Source organism: Hemicordylus capensis, chromosome 16 (assembly GCF_027244095.1).
Source record: "Hemicordylus capensis ecotype Gifberg chromosome 16, rHemCap1.1.pri, whole genome shotgun sequence".
Lineage (NCBI taxonomy): Eukaryota > Metazoa > Chordata > Lepidosauria > Squamata > Cordylidae > Hemicordylus > Hemicordylus capensis.
Window position 1 is genome coordinate 1,285,009 of NC_069672.1, and position 19,104 is coordinate 1,304,112.

General features: G+C 50.0%; 1 protein-coding gene across 2 annotated transcripts in view; it reads left to right on the plus strand.

Annotated features, from left to right (window-relative positions):
* Positions 1–10,273: 10,273 nt before the first annotated feature.
* The window catches only part of DNAJC11 (DnaJ heat shock protein family (Hsp40) member C11), a 63,751-nt gene continuing 54,920 nt past the window's right edge, over positions 10,274–19,104 (plus strand). For both annotated transcript variants that reach the window (XM_053281384.1, XM_053281383.1), the window contains exon 1: positions 10,274–10,426. In XM_053281384.1, the coding sequence (XP_053137359.1) occupies positions 10,352–10,426 (75 nt within the window). In that variant the 5' untranslated portion in view covers positions 10,274–10,351. The remainder of the gene's footprint in view (positions 10,427–19,104) is intronic.

Consider the following 19,104-nt stretch of genomic DNA (forward strand, 5'->3'; position numbering starts at 1 on the left):
TAGCCAGATAAATGGGCCAATGGCCTGACTCCTTTGAAAGCAGCTTCATGTCATGTGATCTGCTCGGGGGGTGGGGTGGGGGAATCAAAAATTCTGTGCCCAGCCAGTCCAAATTCTCTGCCAAGAAATTCCGATTCCTGTATCCATTATGCAAATAGAGGACACGAGCAAATGGCCCCGGTGTTGCACAATCAGTTCTGTCGTTTTTCTTCTTCTGTGCAATCCGTCCCAGTTTTTCTCAGTTTGGGAGGGAGAGGCCAGACCCTCTCAGTCACACCCCTGCCCCCCAGATGCTGAGAATCTTAATATTCAACCACCCTGGCAGATTTCCTCAGGCCGTGTCTGAGCAGCTACAAGCACGACTTTGCAGCTAAAAGAGCTTGAAATGTGATTTTTGAAAATGAATCAATAACTAAATGCAAAGGAGCTTCTGAAGCCGTTTCTGCAGGCCAGAACCACACACTAGGCCTTCTCTGCACTCCTGCACAGTTGCAGCAGAGATGCCACCGCCCCCGTCCCGGGTGCTCCGTTGCAGGTGTCTTGAGGTTAACCTTGATCTATTTATGTACAGAAATGTTACCCTGTCCGGCTTCAAGCAAAGCTTCTCATTTAACCTTTCTGACAGCCATGGCATGGTCCCCCTTTAAAGCCTGAGGAATCTTCTCTCCGTGCAGCAGTGGGGGAAACCTCCCCTTCCCTCTGACTCGAAGCATACGGACAGAAGTGACAGGAAGGGTACAAACTGCCCCAGCCTGACCTCAGAGAGAGCTGACCTGAGTTCTGCCATCTCACAAGCTGGGGGCAGTTTCCATTTCTCAGGCCTGCCCTGATGAAGTTGCGGCCTTATCCTACAGGGGGTCATGGGCTGAGCTGGGGCTTTAGGTGAGGCCACGTAAATCGTAAATCCCCAGTAGGCAATTCAGGACCCTGGACAGCTCTGAGGAAGTCGAGGAGTCAAGCAAAGCAGTCAGTACCTTGGACAGCTCTAAACAGTGGAGCTGCTGAGTCTCTCACCTCAGGCAGGATATTCATCATTGCTAAGATTGCCTGTCATCCCCTGACTACATACAAGGGCAGCCCCACATAGAGCGCATTGCAGTAATCCAATCTGGAGGTTACCAGCAGATGTACCACTGTTTTGGTACATCTGCTGTACCTAACAACAACAACAACAACAACAACAACAACCAAAATAATCCCAGTGGTAATTGGCATCCTGGGTGCAGTTCCAAAAGACCTTGAAGAGCACCTCAACACCATCGGGGCCGCAGAAATCACCATCAGCCAGTTACAAAAAGCAGCTTTACTGGGAACAGCCTATATTCTGCGTCGATATCTATAACAACAGCAACAACATTGACAATAAAATCCAGCCATCCCAGGTCCTTGGGAAGGACTCAATGTCTGGATAAAACAAACCAGTCAATAACACCTGTCTGACTGTGTAAACAAGAAATAATAATAATAATAATAATAATAATAAATTGGTACATCTGCTGTAAATCATCATCATCATCATCATCATCATCATCATCATCAACAACCAATTAAAATTTTTAAAAAATTGAACCAAATTAAAATTAAAACGAGACATCATTAAAAGCCAGGCTAAAAAGAGGGATCTTTAAGGCTCTCCTGAAGGCCTCCAATGAAGATAATCCTCTCATATCCATAGGGAGCCTGTTCCACAACTTGGGGCAACAACTGAGAAGGCCCAACCCCAGGTTGCCACCAGATGAGCTGTTGGCACCCGAAGGCAGACCCTGCTTGACTATCTCAATGGGTCCCCTGAGGGACTCCAGAGAGCAGCTCCCATTTTGAAGAGCCCCACACCATCTGAAATCTATCTGAGACACAGGAGTGGAACCACTGTAAAATGGTGCCTCCTGTCCCCAAATCCCTCAGGAGATCCAGAAGGATACCATGGTCGATGGCATTGAAAGCTGCGGAAAGATCGACAGAGCCTGGGTTGGACTCGGGAGGAGGGGACATCCAATGTCCCCCTGAGAGACCCCCTGAGACCAGGGCACTCCCGTGCATCATGTCCACCCTCAGGCCAGGGAATTCCCAGCGCACGCAGCACCGGCACCTCTGGCAGATGGCCAGCGAACACCCTCGGGCCCTCCCTTGACTGCTGGAAGGGCACGCTCCTCCTCCGTGGCCCTTGGCTTCCCTGCTCAGCCTGCAAGCCGGCCACCCACTCCCAGAAGCAGCTTGCAGGCTGTCCAGGCTCCCACGCACCACACTCGCTCGTTGGCTCGCTTTCTTTTTAACAACATTTTGCGTAAACACTTTATGGCTGCCCAAGGGACTCATCTCTTATTGGCAGTTTCATTCAGAGAAATTATCTTTATAACGAAGGCATGATCATCCATTTGGGGCCTGCGGGGAATTCGGGCAGAGGCTGCCTCCCGTCTGTGCTCAGCCACGGCGCAAGACCTTCTCAAATCCTTACGTGGAAAGACCCTCTGCGAAAGGGTGGCCACAGAAGCTGTGTGGACACAACCCTGGGAACAAGCAGTCGTCGTCATGATGGCTCAGAATGGAGCCTCTGCGTTCAGGGGAAGTGGGGCTCTGTGTATCAGTTGCCGGGGACGAACAACAGGGGCAGAGGACATCCTGCTCATCAGATCCCCGGAGGCCCCAGGCTGCCCACTGACAGGAACAGGATGCTAGGCTAGAGGGACACAACTGAGCCAGCCCCAGAAGGGCTCCTTTCCAGTGCTCGCCCTGCCAGCTGGAGTAGACGGCGGGCTCATGCTGGGATTCCGAGCGAGGCAGAAAAGCTTCCTTTCCTCTCGCCGCCAAGATGGTTTTCCTCTGGCACATGATCAGGGCCTCGCCTTGCCCAAACCAAGCCCTGGGGAGATAAACCCGCCACGAAGCAGGATCCTCTCTCTTATCAGCCTCCCCAGCTGTGAGGGGTGCTTGTGCCCAGCAACCAAGCAGCCGTGCACCGTGGTGGTTTCCAGCCGGCTTTTATCCGGCAGACACAGATGGCTGCGTGCCACTGGCTCCTGAGCCGATCCCTCTCAGCACGGACCGGGAGCCAAACTTCTGCAGCCAGAGGGCAGGGAAGGGGGGGACAGGCATTGCAGGACAGTGTGGGTTGGGAGAGCATCTTCACTGGCGTCCGGAACTCCAGGCTGGGGGGTTGGGGACCAGAAAAACCAGATAGTGGTGAAGAAGAGGAAGAGGGACCCAACCCCAAGAGGGTGCAGCTTTTACAGACGTTCTTCTTCGTATTCCAGGGAACTGACCAGCTGTCTCCATGCCAACACGTTACTTCTGTGCCGAGGCACAAGCCTCTTCTTTCTCCCCCCCTCCTGTGAGCGACTTGGTCTTTGCAAAAGAACCAAAGAAAGAGACAGAGATTAAAGTTCAGAGGTGTGGCATCACCATGGCAATGCCCTAGATTTCCTAAAAAGCTGTGCCCTGCAGTGATAGGAAGGGCCAGTGAGGGAATTGCTGGATCCTGGCCAGAGGTGGCAAAAGGGGCCCTGCGCTCTCTCCCTCTCCATTCTCACCCCCCCACACACACACACACACCATGTTGCAATTCAACAATGTGGCTGTGAAACAGACACACAGATGCACAGCTGCTCGGTTGCTCTAGGAAACGGAGGCTTGACACCGCCAGTGTTATTCTCTGACCATTGCAGCCACAGAGCTGATCTTGTGGTCGCAAGCATGCCTTGTCCCCTTAGCTAACAGACGTGAGAGCACTGGAAGAGATTCCCCTCGGGGAATGCAGCCGCTCTGGGGAGAGCAGAAGGTTCCCAGTTCCTTGGAGAAGCTGCTGCCAGTCTGTGAAGACAAAACTGAGCTAGATGGACCTATGGTCTGACTCGGTATATGTCAGCTGCCTACATTCCTGTCTGTCTCTGGCCCCCATGCTGTGTACAAATGTGGGCAAGATCTACCTGTGTGCCCATCCTTTGGAATTCTTTTCATCTGGTGACACTTGGCAGCCTCTCAGTGGGTCTGACGGCACACTGGGTGAGGAGGTATGGAGAGCCCAGAGTCCTGGTTTCCTGAGGTCAGGGTTGGGTGAAGCTGCAGCAGGTCTCCTTCCATTTGGGCATCCAGGGTCTGCTGGTCTGCAGAGTGAGCTACCCTCTCCCACAGGGCATGTATGATTCTTTGCTGCCTCCTCTCCAGTAGAGCCGGGACAGGCAGAGCCCTTTTCTCCCAGATCCTTTCAGCTGGAGAGGCACAGAAAGCAAGGAGTCCAGGACAGAGCTACAGCCCTTCCTCGTATTTTGCAGTCCGTTGGATCAGGGGTGCTGCTGAGTGGCTGCCAGTATCCAAAATGAAATGGGGTCCCAGATGCCAAAGGCAGCCAGAAACCCCTGTCCAGGGAGGGCAGGGAAAGACTCCGGCCGGAAACCTTGGAGAGCTGCTGCCGGTCATTGGAGACAATACTGAGCTAGAGGGACCAAGGGTCTGTAAAAGGCAGCTCCGCATTTCCCTAAGGAAAGTCACTCTTTGACCTGCCTTGATGACGTTGCTATCTAGTCCTTCCGAATCATAAAACAGGCGTCGCAGCAAACACTGTTCAATGAATGCACTTTGGGGTTGTTGATGTTATTGTGGTTTAATCATGAACGTCTCCAACGGCAGGAGGTCTCCAATGTAACCTTGCTGAGAATTTTGCCTGTCTCCCCTTTCAAATATCCCCCCCTCCCCATCTCAAATGGCAGCCAGGATTGCTCAAGGCCAGTATTTACACCCCTCCCCAACTGATCTCCATTGAGCTGTGCTGTTATTCAGGACACCCCTGATGTGGGTGAACTGGAAATGTCCCTGTTCAGCAGTTTTCTGCCTGCCTGCCTGCCTGCCCTCCCTCCCTCCCTCCTAAGTCGTCCTGTTTTTCATGTGAGCAAGAGGCAAAGCAGTCAGGAAAATGATAAAAATAGCCTTAAATCCCCATCTCGACTCAATGACAGAAGAATAATACAAAGATTATAGGTAATTTCTCCTTATGAATTATAGAGGAGGGCTTAGATTCCGCTGTGACACAGAGCAGAGTCTGCAGCCCCGTGATGATGATCCTGCCCTCCTTCAAACGCGATCCTGTGACCTTTGGGACAAGCCAGCCACAGGCAGGGCAGGGGACGGATTTCCCCACACAGAGACCCACTCCTGCCCTAGATGGGCACATGGTCTGGATGGCCACAGAGTGGGGAGCAGGCAGGATAAACTGTTTTGGAGATAAGCGCCAGCAAGAATGGATTTCAGACCCTCGCTTCGCTTCTGTGGTACAAATAGTTCTGCTGGTCCGCTTTCGGTGGGGAGGAAATAGCGAAGAATAAAAATAAGTGTTCACGGCGGGGAGGGGCTGAAAATCTGAGGCTGGCCGTGGGGTGCTTGACCAACTCGTCTGTGGCTGCTGTTCTCCCACCTAGCCTCGGTTAAGGGCGCTCCGCCAGCCCAGAGATACAAAGCAGCCTTTACTTCCCCCTGAGAGAAAGGAGGCTTCAGGCCTGGCAGACATGTGCTTCACCATCCCAAATCACAAGCGTACTGTGAAACCGCATGCAAAAGGACCAGGACTGACTGGACAGCACACCAGCACAGCTGGCTTAGCATTCTATTGTTAAAATTTACCTGTGATGTATTTATCCCACCTTTCCAACATGGAGCTCAGGGTGAAGTACATGGTTCTCCCCCCATTTTATCTGCACAAGCACCCTGTGAGTTTGGGCGGAGAGAGCCACCCAATGAGCTGCAGAGCTGAGCAGGGGCTGGAAGCCAGGTCCCCCTTTCACCCAGGGGTCTCCAGCCGTGGTCTCCAGCAGATGTCGGCCTAGAACTGCCATCCTCCCTGGCGACCGGCCGGATATTATAGCGGGGGGAAATGGGAGCTGCCGTCTATCAACAGCTGGAGGCACACCCCAGTATAAAACTCCTGCTTTAAACACTACAAATGTAGATATTTCAACACAATTCTCAAAGCGGTTCACATAGAAATAAATGAAAGGGCTCCCTGTCCCCAAAGGGCTCACAGTCCAAAAAGGAACACAAGATAGACCCCAGCCACAACCACTGGAGGGATGCTGTGCCGGGGCTGGAGAGGGCCAGTTGCTCTCCCCCTGCTCAATAGAAGAGAGTCGCCATTTTGAAAGCTGTCTCTTGGCTCAGTTAAGCAACTCCTGCGTGGGTGGGAATGAGATGCCAGCCTCGAGTATTCTGCCTCACACGGAGAATTGGTGAGACAGGACTCTCTGGGGAGACTGGGAAGGAGAGCTGGTCTTGGGGTAGTGTGAGCATGAATCCTCCCCTTGGCTAAGCAAGCTCCATCTTGGTTTGCATTTGGATGGGAGACTACATGTGAGCGCTGTAAGGTCTTCCCCTGAGGGGATGGGGCTGCTCTGGGAAGAGCAACTGCATGGCTTGCATGTGGAAAGTTCCAAGTTCCCTCCCTGGCAGCATCTCCAAGAAAGGGCTGAGAGAGATTCCTGTCCTGCCTGCAACCTTGGAGAAGCTGCTGCCAATGTGGGTAGACAATACTGAGCCAGATGGACCAAGGGTCTGACTCAGGAGAAGGCAGCTTTGTGTTCTATGTTCTATCCCTGGCATAAGCCAATAGGATTTATGGGACTCTGGAGAGAGAAAACAGCGGGGAGAGAGACAGAGTCCATGCACAAAGGTGGGCAGGGCAGATTCTCAGTGAAACCGCTTGTCCAGGGCTGCACAGTCTCGGCCCTCCAGATGTTCTTGGACTACAACTCCCATCACCCTCAGCTCCAATGGCCAATTGTCAGGGATGATGGGAGTTGTCGTCCAACAGCTGTTGGAGGGCCTGATCTTGCCTGTCAGGGCAGGCTGGGAACTCCACCGTCGCAAGCAGTGACAGAAATACGGACAGTCCTCAGTAGCTACGAGTCATGATGCCTGGATGGAACCTCCAGTGTTCAGAGGCACTAGACCTTTGAGTACCAGGCACGAGGCACAAATGGCAGGGAGAGGCTGGGGCCTTCACGGCCCTGTTTTTCAGCTCCCGAAAGAGATTTGTCTGGCTGCTCTTGGGGAAAGGACGGCGTTGGATGAAGCAGAGCTTTGGTTATACCCAGCATATGTTCCTGTCCCGACCACGGTTCTCCTTGGACTTCTTTCCAAGTCCGGATGCCGAGGAGTCCAGCCAAAGCGGGCAGAGGAGGAAAGGGGGAAGATCAGCGTCAAGAAGCATCCGCCAGGCAGCTCTCCGCAGCTGCCAAGACTACCCACAGGAAGAGCGCTCCTCCAGCCTTTGCTCAGAACCAGACTCCGTGCTTATGCACCCAGACCGGCAGAGAATCTCACTCCGGCAGGTCTGCTCCCAGGCAGCTTGGGCCGATTTGAAGGGGGAAGAGGCGTGGCTTCCAGTCCAGCTGTCCTGTGGTCAGCCGCATCGGCTCCTTCCTGCAGCCTTGGTGGTGCAGCCTTGGTCATCGCTGGGCTCATTCACAGGACCACCAGCGGGATGGGGGATTCCCCCACGTGGATAGGATTGCCAGGCCTGACCCCGATGTTTAGTTGTGTGTGCTTCCAAACTTGAATGGAGGAGGACGGGGAGCACAGCTGTGTGCGAGGTGGCTGCTGTGTAGGACAAGCACACCCTCCCCACAGTCTATCCCCTTTGTTAAGCAGGGTCTACCCTGGTTTGCATTTGGGAGGGAGACTACATGTGTGGGCACTGTAAGATATTCCCCTTAGGGGAGGGGGCACCCGCCTGCTTGCATACAGAAGCTACTTTTCAAGTCCCCTCCCTGGTGGCATCTCCACGACAAGGGCTGAGAGAGATTCTTGCCTGCAACCTTGGAAAAGCCGCTGCCAGTCTGTGTAGACAATACTGGGCTAGATAGACCAATGGTCTGACTCAGTCTATAGCAGCTCCCTATGTGCAGTCCTATGCTGATTTACCTGGGAGTAAGTAAGCCCTTCTGAGACTTACTTCTGAGTAAAAATGCATGGAGCCAGGCAGTTCGTCAGCCCTGCCAACTTTCCTTTTCATCATTGTACAATTTCCCCAAACATTTACAGAGTTTAAATTATAGAACAGATAGATTTTAAATGATCTTCCCAAGGAAGGACACCCAATTTAATTAATTAGACTTCGCAATGCAATATGTATCAGAGGCAGAAATTTACATGAAAATTACCTTTCCAAATATAGGACTGCAGGTATGTAAATGGACTCAAAGCAATTAAGCGAGGAGACAAAACGGTTGCTGCCTCAGCATGCAAGCTGCACAAATAATGAAAAAGGTGTTTGTAAAATGCGCGGCAGTAATGAGAAGGACCTTTCGCCATCTGTAGCGAAGGAGGGTCATAGCGAAGAGCGCAAGACCCCTGTAGGGTCAGGTGGCCTAGCTAGCCCAGAACCCTGCTTCCCATGGTGGGCAGCCAAACGGCTCTGGAAAGCCCACAGGTTGGGCTGGTATTGAGGGGTATGCTGCTTCTGAACATGGAAGTTCTATTATGACTAATAGCCACTGTGACTTGTCCAATATGTTCTTAACAACAATAACAACAACAACAATTTATATACTGCTTTTCAACAAAAGTTTCCAAAGTGGTTTGCAGAGAGAAATAATAAATAAATAAGATGGATCTATCTGTTCTTAAAGCAATCTAAGTCATGACCTCCACATACACTGGGGGCAGTGAATTCCATCCACTCGTTCCGCATTGTATAAGGGAGTACAGTACTTTCTTCTCTCTATCTGCCCCCAAATCCACTTTTTAATTGGATCACTCAGAAGTCTAATATTATGGGAGAAAACCCACTTTCCATCCGTTTTCTCCATGGCATGCATAATTTCGTAAGCCTCTTCCCCGTCCTTCTGCTCCTCCCCATGCTGCAGTTTTTCTAAACCAAAAAAAAATCTCAGATGCTTTTGTCTTTCCTCACTGGGGAGGAAAAGGGCCTGGCTTACATGGTCATGTCAATAACTGGGAGGGACTGGTTTTGAGGTGTGCGTACTTAAGCATACATCCCATAAGAACCTAAGAACAGCCCTGCTGGATCAGGCCCAAGAAGGCCCACCTAGTCCAGCCTCCTGTTTCCCACAGTGGCCCACCAGATGCCGCTGGGAAGCCCACAGGCACGAGGTATGTGCCTGCCCTCTCTCCTGCTGTTGCTCCTCTGCAACTGGGATTCGGGGGCACATGGACAGCTGAGCCTCCCCATTGAGGTCTGATTTATATCCTGCTCTGCCTCCGAGTAGCCTAGAGCGCTTATATTTGTCCTCACAACAACCCTGTGAGGTAGGCTAGGCTGGAAGTTAAGTGACTGGCCCAGAATCACCCAGTGGGTTTCATGGCTGAGCAGGGATTTGAACTCGGGGCTATGCCGTCCTAGTCCAATACTCTTGCCACTACACCGGACAGGCTCAAACCATCAGCTGAAACTGGTTTACTATCATCTCCCAGGGAACTGTGGCTCTGTGTGTGCAGGTTTCAAGCAGAATCCAGCTTCTGCTGGCTACCCCTGTCCAGTCGCCTGGCACCTGATTCACCTCACCTGTTACCTGCCCTGAGCCCCTGGAATGGGGCAAGCAGGCCGCAAGTTCAAGTGCATCCATCACACAGATTCCCCCTTGCTGATTGCCCCATGTTCTGTGGGCTCCCCGCACCAGTATCACTAATTACTTAGACTCATTAGCAAAGTGCATGCACATAGAAATCCCGAGGATGCCCCAGCTACACACACCCTTGCCGAAGCTCTTGTGCGGCGCGTGCATTCCTTTAAAATTAATTGCTTCGGATTAATTAATTCATTAATTCCACGTCAATTAATTAGGGGACCCATTAGGGGATCCCCCCAGGGGGCTTCAGACACCCACCCCTCCCCACTCTTGCCTGCTCCTCTATCTCATTCCCGCCTCCCTTTATATATTTATATATATTATATATATTCTACATTTATTCCCATTTCAACAGCCAAGAGCCGAGGGGAGGAGCTACAGACCGCGGTCACACCCCCTCCATGCGTGGGCGGAGCCGCACCTCCTCCTTGGTATAAGAATTAGCGTGAGCCAGGGCGCGCGTGCGCAATCGCGCGCGAGCAGCAGCACCTTCTCCCAACGCCTTAGTAGCCCGGCTGAGTTCGCGCAGGCGCCATGTAACCCTAACTTGCTCCTACGCATGCGCGACCGTTCTCTCTCCCCCGCCCCCTCCCCACGCCATTCCGCTCCTTTCAGCCTCGGCCGCCTCCTGGGTGAGTCGCGTCTTTCCAGGCTACGCCTGCAGGGGGCGCCCGCGGAGGCGGCCTCCTCCTGAGTCCCTGCCTAGAGCGGCGGCGGCGACCCACTCTTCCGGCGCATAGGCGCGCCTGCGCGCGAGAGCCGGGTGAGAGGTCGGCAAGATGGCAGCGGCCTCGGGGGATGAGGCGCCGCCGGACAACGAGGACTACTACGCGCTGCTCAACGTCCGGCGGGAGGTGAGGACGGGGAGGGCGGGATGGGGTCCCACAGGCCGGCGGGGGGTCGGGGATCGGGGGTCGTCGTCGGCGTGGTCCCCGTTCCTCCCTGGGGAGGCCGCGGCGGGGCAGGGCAGGCGCCGCCCGGAGAGCCCGGGAAGCAGCAGGCCTCTCCTCCTCCTCCTTCTGCACTCGCCGGCACTCGCAGGTAGACTGCCTCGGGGCGTGGAGGCTCCACTCCAGCGGGCGTGGAGGAGAGCTGGCCTGGCGGCAGCGACCGTGGCTGAGCAGGTTCCGCCCTGGTCTGCATTCGGGTGGGAGGCTCCCTGTGTGAGCCCTGTAAGGTCTGGAGCCCTGGCTCCGTGGCGGCAGAGCGCCTGCCTGCTTGGAGGCATGCAGAAGGTCCCCTCGCCGGCAGCAGCATCCCCAGCCTTGGAGAAGCCGCTGCCAGTCTGGCTAGACTAGGGCTGCTCAACTTTGTCTCCTCCCTCAGCTGTTTTTGGACTACAACTCCTATCATCCCCAGCCACAGCAGTCAATAGTGGTTTTTTTTTTGTTTGTTACATTTATGTCTCTCTTTTTCTCCAAGGAGCCCATAGCCCATACATGGTTATGTTTAGCCTCACAACAACCCTGTGAGGTAGGTTAGGCTGAGACATGTGTGACTGGCCAGAGTCACCCAGTGAGTTTCTTGGCTGAATGGTAGTTTGAACTCAGATCTCCCTGTTAACTCTCTGCTAACTCAGCAAAGAGACACCTTTTAAAAGTGGTGATTCTCTTTATTTAGCAGGAGAAGAGCAACTGGCCCGATCCAGCCCCAGCACAGCATCCCTCCAGTGGCTGTTGCGGGTGTCTTTCTTATGTTTCTTTTTAGATTGTGAGCCCTTTGGGGACAGGGAGCCATTTTATTTATTTACTTATATTTCTCTATGCAAACCACTTTGGGAACTTGGATTGAAACTATCTGGAGTTGCTGCCAGGAAGGGAACCTGAAACCCTCTGCATCCTTTGGCCAAAATGTACAGAGCTGTCCTAGAGCCATCCTTTCTCCTTTGTTTCGTGTATTTATCTGTCTTCATATTTATATACACAAAAGGTGGTGTACACAATTCAAGTTACAATATAAAAACAAAAGCAAATACTTTCACAGAATAGAACAATAAAAACAGTGCACAGAGTAAAACAATGGGAACAATTCCACAGAATTAAACAATGGAACAGTTAGAAATTATTTTTAATTAAGAGCCTGAGAAAACAGGTGTGTCTTAAGAGTCTTTCAAAAGTAGTCAGAGTAGGAGTACAGCAGCTAGAATCTGTGGGCTCCCAGACTTGGATTCCCAGTTGTTGTTGGGCTACAAGGCTGGCTGGGTGCGGGTGGTGACAGCTCTCATCCAACAACATCTGGAAAGGCGAGTTTGAGAGCTGCTGGGCTAATCTGTCTTGGGCAGTGCGGATAACATGGGAGGTGGGGAAGCATATCTCCCTGAGAGAAAGGGTGGGAGATAAGTTAGAGCGTGCAGCAGCACAGGAATGTAGGCAAGGCATGGGGTTGCTGCTCTGAGAGAGAAAATGTGTCAGACACATTGGCTCAGTCTGTTTATGTCTCGCCTTTATTTATTGTTAAATGTTTATACTGTTTGTCATTAAGACAATCTCAAGGTGGTTTACGAAAATTTAAAACAATATAAGACTGTAACAATGACACAACAAAAATATCAAAATGGAATATAAAAATACGAATCTAATTAAAAGTTTAAAACACACACAGACAATATAACCAATATAACACCACCACTCATAGAAAAGCCTGGGTTTTTCAAGATTTTACTAGCTTTCTAAAAACTGTGATGGAGACTGGGGAGCGGATGCTCACTCTCTGGGGGGCAACAACTGAGAAGGCCCTGCCCTGCATGAATGACAGCTGAGCCTCCCTCATTGTTGGCACGTGGAGCAGACCCCCCTCTCCAATGACCTTGTCAAGGGGGCAGAAACCATTGGGAGCAGGCTGTCCCTCAGGTATCCAGGGCATGTGCTGGATCCAGACCTTCAGCTTCAGCAACATGGTTCTATCCTGTGCATTCGGACAATAACTGGTGCTTCTGATTGTGTGTGAAGGTGCTGGTCATCCTGCTGATTATTTTTTCCTGAGCTTACAGTTGATTTAATACAAGGTCTATGCACGCGTTATGTTCAGTATTTGTATGAGTGTGCACAAGCATGGATTTCTACACAGTTGCAGTTATTCACAGATTATGCTGAATGCAGTTACAGCAGTACACTTCCTGTCCACACCATGCATTTGAGGGGCCTGTATCCAGGTTCACTTTAAAAATGAATGCAGGTATAGTCGCTCACACAAAAACATGTCCAAGGGTACAGATGTCTGCATACAACATGATGTCTGAATAGGGCTATGATCTCTACCCTCAGTGACAAAAGTGGTCTTCTCTCTTCTTTCATATACGCCTGGCCCATCAAAAGCCGGTCACCTTTGATGCTCAGCCGCGAGCCAGGCCTGTGCTGCTGCAGGGCTTCTCCTGGTGGCTTCTGATGTCCTTTTTAAAGACCGTACTACTACTATGAATAGTTCTGTTCCGCTTTTCAACAAACGTTCCCAAAGCAGTTTACATAGAGAAATATAAGTAAATAAATAAAATGGCTCCCTGTCCCCAAAAGACTCACAATCTGAAAAGAAACGTAAGATAGACACCAGCACCAACCACTGGAGGGATGCTGTGCTGGGGACGGAGAGGGCCAGTTGCTCTCCCCCTGCTCAATGAAGAGAATCACCGCTTTGAAAAGGTGCCTCTTTGCTCAGTTAGCAGTAGTATTTTTAGCACAAGTTAGTCACATGTGTCTAGAGATCAGTGTTCCCTCTAAGGTGTGCACATGTGCATGCACTCACAAGTCTTTGATGTATGCTCAGTTAATTTTAGATCCCACTAAGGTTGAATCAGGAAGGCCCCATTCGGAATGTACATGCGTGCACACTGCTTTGATACTGCCACTCATAACAAAACTCATTCCGCACACAGATGAGAAAAATTAGAGAGAGCACTGCTAGAGATGTAAAATTTCTGGAAATCTTGAACTCATGGAACCCCCCGCCCCTGGTTTTTTGGGGGGAGAGGTAGAAATTTTGGGGAAAACTGAAAAATATGTAATTCCTTTTTTTCCTAGTGCCCTTTACGGGTTTAAAGGGCAATAGGACCACTTTATTGATTTATATTTATGTCTTATACTCCTTTGGGAACTTTTGTTGAAAAGTGGTATATAAATATTCATTATACTCATAAAGCCGCATTGTTTCTTTAGGAGTAGTTATTATGTATAATCTGCTTGGCTCATAACATTGATCATTTTTGGTATATTATATTTCGGAGTACTGTATCACTACCAGAAGTCTCTACTTGTTTTGATCCTTCATTTTTATGCTCATAATGAATTATGAAAACTGACTTGCCAGTATTGAGACAGCCTCTCTGCCTCTTCACCTTTTCGTCTTGACCTGGTCTATTTCCAGACATAGACCAGTTTCTTTCACATGCTGTAGAAGCCGGGGAAATCTGAAGCAAGCAAGAAGTTAGTGCTTTGTTTTGGCACAGCCGAAGCCAAATCATCTGCACCACCCCCTCGGAAGTGCGTGGGGACAGCCGCGTGCTGTAGTAGTCTTCTGCGCAGGACTGCTCACTTGGGGGGGGGGGACTCCCTTATGGAGCGCAAGGCCTGTACAACACTGGCATGCAGTGGGAGGAGTGCTGGGTGGGGTAGTCCTTTCCCTGCTTCCCATCGCAATCTGCATGCCATCCCAGCCGCCACTGAGGACCCTGCTTTCCATAAGGGCGGCCCTGCATGTGCCAGCAGTGGGCATTGCTGTGTGGAGACTGGCGCACTCTGATCAGCTGTCTCTGCATGGTGCAGATTATTCTCAGCTTTGGCGGCTACTGAAGCACAGCTCTAGTGTCTAGTGTGTGGGACTAGGCCTGGAGGAGACCCACGTTCAAATTTCCACTTCGCCAGAAAGCTCACTGGGTGATCTTGGGCCAACAATGACCTACCTCACTGTGGTGAGGGTAGAATGGGTGGGGTGAGGAGAGGAGGCTAGCACGTGTGCTGCGGCGGCTCTGGTTTCCTTGGAGAAAGAGCATGGTAAGAATGCAGCTGATGGTAACTCTGAGTAGGTTGATTGGCGAGTGGGTTGGTGCACCCAGCTCTGCTGCCTGCCCTGCTCACCGGGTTTTCCCGAATCGAAGCCGACTCTGAATTTGAGACAGCCCCCTTAAAAAGTAGAGGCTAAATACAGGTTGTACCTGCATTTACTCGGAAGGGATGGGACTCTGGATTTGAGACGACCCGATTTCTATCATCAAAAAAACTGGGGGAAACCTAGTCTTGGATTCATGTGAATACTGTACGATTCGCATCCGTTTCCAATCCTTTAATATTTTTGCCCTGGCATTTCAAGTATGTGCGTATAGGAGCATCTGTTCTCTTTTACAAGGGCTACCAAAAGATTGCATGTTGGGAAGTGGGAGAAATATTGATGGTTGCAGCAATCTGAGTGGGTGTGTGGGGTCTAAGTCGATCGTCAACTTGGCTTCCTAGAATTCTGCAGTTAAAATCTGGTCTACCCGGGGGTGGGGGAAGGGGGAATTGAGTCAAATGATGCCGCTTTCTCTCCCTGCTGTAGAGGCTGGATGTCCACGTGTCGGGGAGACTGCTCCTCTGAGCAGGGGGTGGACTAGATGACCTCTAAGGTCCCTTCCCATTTTGAAATTCTGTGATTCTCTTTCATCGTTAACATTACACAATAGATTATTTGCCTGAACAATCTGGATAGAAAGGGCCTCTGTTCTGTATGGGCGCTGAGAGCATACAATAAGAATCAAATTCAAACAATAAGCATCTTAGCTCTCCCAGTGAGTTTCTATACTGCAGCCCTGCAAAGATGTCTGAAAAGGGAGTGACAAGAATGCTAAATGGTTGTGGGGTGGGTGGGGGGAGAAGGGGTACAAATAAGGGTTCGTTGTTGTTTTCATCTTGGTGTAGGAAGGAGTAGGGGTCTTCATGTCTTGTTTCTGCTTTGCGCTGTTCAGAGGAATGATTTTCAGCCCGTTAGTTCTGTGCCAAGTAGCTGTGCTGCTCACGACAGATTTCCAGCGCAGGCCTTTTTTTGTAGTCCATTCCACTTTTAAGTGTGTGAAGTCTGAAGGGACTGTGGTTGTTATATGGCGCGCCTCACGCAAGTGATGTTTTTACAAGCTCATGGCACTGATCTCTGCCTGAGCAGCTGCTAAGGTGAGGCTCTGGTGATGCGAGCAGCTCAAAGGGACTGGTGTGGTGGAACTGCCACCTTCATGGCTGGGGAGCAAAATCGGGAAATGAGATGTGGTGGTGGTCTCTTTCCTGCCGTGTTCTAGGCTGGTAAATGGCCACGTGTCTGCCTGTGGCAGGCAAGAATGGCTTGTGGGGGGATGTGGAAACAAGTCTGTTAATACCAGAAGCCATACCAGTCGGTCATAGCAAGGGGGAGGGGGAAGACCCACCCACCCCCCAAAAGATAGACAGATTGGTTGTGAAAGAGGCTTGGTAGGTAGGTAGATCTGGCTTCATCCCATTCGTGATAAGGACGCACCAGAAGCTTCTTTTTTTCAAATACAGAACACCTTGACGTGGTTGCCAACTCTGAGTTAATGCAGGGGTTCTCTAACTTGGGTCCCCCCAGGTGTTGCTGGATTATCGCTCCCCTTATCCCTAGCCTTTGGCCGTTGTGGCTGGGCATCATGGGAGCGGTAGTCCAGTAAAATGGGGGGACCCAAGTTTGAGAACCTCTGAACTGATGGCTTTGTCTCAGTGTTGTGTTTAGACCATGGTGTGTGAGAGCTTCTTTTCTTGACTGCACGTTGATGCTTCTGATGCCAGTTGCTAAAAAACAACTACTACTTCCACCGAACACATTTTTGTGGGCAATGCATTTTTGCTAACTTGGTTATACTGATATCCAAGCAAGGTTGCTGCTGATCAGAATTCTGTAGCAATTCATAATGTGCAAAATGCTTTATTTGCTCATTGTCTGTCACAACAGCCAGTGAGTTGGTTGTTATTTTACTTTATAGTTTGGGAAACTGAGAGCAAGAGACCTGCCAAGAGGTACCTGGTGAATCCATGACAGATAGCCCAGTCCTGTGCATATTTACTTGGAAGCAAGTTCCACTAAATTCAGTTGCATTTACTCATAAATAAGCATGAATAGGGTTGCAGCTGGAGTGGCATCTCAATGCACATCTAGGGATTGGTCAGTGGAATGATCAAATCAAGCCTCAAGTTTTTTTTCTGGAACTAGGAGCCAGCCCACAATTTAGGAACTGGACAACAGACACTTGACAAAATTGCCAGACTTAGTGATGGACATTGTGGAGAGAGAGTAAATGGGCTTCTCTTTATCGTTTATCCCCTGTACAAGCAACTTCTTTAGACCAAAAAACAGGTTGTGCCTGGGTCACATAATATTTTATTAAATATAACTCTGTGAGTATCCTAGTCTAGGCACCATGGTTAAATGTCTAGGTGCCATGGCAACAATTCTGTTGCGTCCGATTTCTCTAACCATGATTTGACACAGGGTTTAGTATTTTTAAAACACTGGTTTTGTTCGAACAACCAACAGAAAAGAGACGTTAATCTTCATCAGGGTTTGCTGTCTGTGCTAATTACAAAGAAAGCTAGTTAACATTTGTGAAACTGTAAAATTAAGTTTTGGGGAAAGTAATGAATTATAACTTCTAGTTAGTTAAGGTTTCTGTTCATGTGAATGAGTCCCTGAGGAGTTTTTCACTTTGGTTTTTATCCTGCAATGCCAGGGCAGCTTGTAGTTACGCTTTAAAACAACAAAGTAAATGGTCAGTTCACTGGCTCACCTGGACCCTGGGTGGTGGTTATGACGCATATACACATTACTATACTAGCCACTGATATTTGAAATTTGGCCAGCTTCCGATGCAGCTTAGTTGATAGAAGCGTGAAGCATGGTGTTAACCAAGGGAAGCACGTTTTCCTTGGCTTACTCTGCTGCGGTTTTATTAGGAAAGATGTCTATTCCCAGAGCGCTACAGCTATCAGTGAGGACGTACAGGCAAAAGGTTTTATCAAGGTGATGTTCTTTACAGTTATTAATTTTGGTTCCGTTCAGAACACAAGAAACACAGAATTGTGTTTATGAAATGGAAAAGACGGTGTTGTTGGCAGGGAAACAGGGAGGGCTGGTTTCCATGATTCCCAGAAGATTTACCGTGATGAAAACATGAAATATATGTGAACTGAGAAATGGGACTTGTCAGAGTCCTTTCAAAATGGAAGAGCATTATGACAGATCATTTAATTGGATAGCTCATAAATCAAGGCTGAAGCAAGGTACCTCTTCTCTGTGGTTCCAGTGCAGAATGCTGACTCGGGAGGAAGGAATTGCAGATGATAATTGCTCCTCCCGTCCCTGAAATACTTTTTAAAAAAGTAGTACAGTAGTTAAAAATTAAAACAAACCCAAGTGATTTTTGTGTTCTTAATTCTGGGGTGGTGTTATGGCCCCGTCAGAAGACATTGCATAATACTGTGACCTTGCACATAATGCTGAAGAGCCATCGGGCCACGATTTAGTAGCCTTCCCATTTGTAAAGTTTTGCTTGATCTCAGTTCTTCCTTGCTCTGGGCAACCAGGCAAGTGGCTAATAACAAGCCTGAAATTAAGGTGGTGTGTGCTGTTGGCTATCCTAATACAAAACATGAAAGGTTCTGGGAAGCATTTAGGATCAGAGGGCTGGTGAGGAAAGTGTTGAACCACTAATTGACATCACCTCTGCCCTCAGCGAAGGTGTTCTTTGTTTATTTTGGCATCCCCCAGTTTGGAGGTGGTGCTGGAGGACAGGGCCAGCTCCCTAAGAAGCTTTCCTCCAGAACTGAGCAAAAACATAGGCTAGAAAAAGCCCAACATTATGGCACGCAGAGTCAGATTCTTGGGACACTCGAGAGACACTGTGCATGCACACCTGCACACGTTGCATCCCTCTCCATGGGGTGCTCATGGGGGGACTGGGCTACCCAGGGTGGCGAGCAGACTTCTGCCCCCCTCCTTGCAATGGTGTCCCTGGATGAGTGAGCAGAAGTGAGTGAAAGGGGGGCCCCTCCAAATGCTGTTGGGTGGGGGAGCTAAATGTGTCCCCCTCACTTGTCATGCCATCTTATCTCAACTGGGTCTCAAGTTGCAACCTTTTCGCTTTGTCCCATTGAATGAAATGGGAGCAATTTGCTGATTGGTTGGTTATATTTTCAAGCTTCCCGTCTGCTAATGTACCCTGCTCCTTGAAGTGGAATGGGAACACGCAGCCTTTGATGATGGGAGTGTGTTTTCCGCATTTCCAACTACTGACTTAACATTAAATCAATGGAAGAAGCGAGATTGTCATCAGGAGACGGGGGTTTTGTGTGTGTTTTTTTAAAAAGATGTAACATGGCTTCAAAAGACTGAACAGTTTGTTCTGGTGGCTTTTCTCAAGTACCTCTCACAGATGGGCAATTAGCAACAGCAAACGTGGCCTCTTTAAGATAGGGTAAAAGATGTTTCTGAGTCATCCACCACCCTTGTTCTCAGAGGTCAATGGAGCCCCTTGGTATTGTACAATCAGATTCTGCCGTGTGGTTGGGAG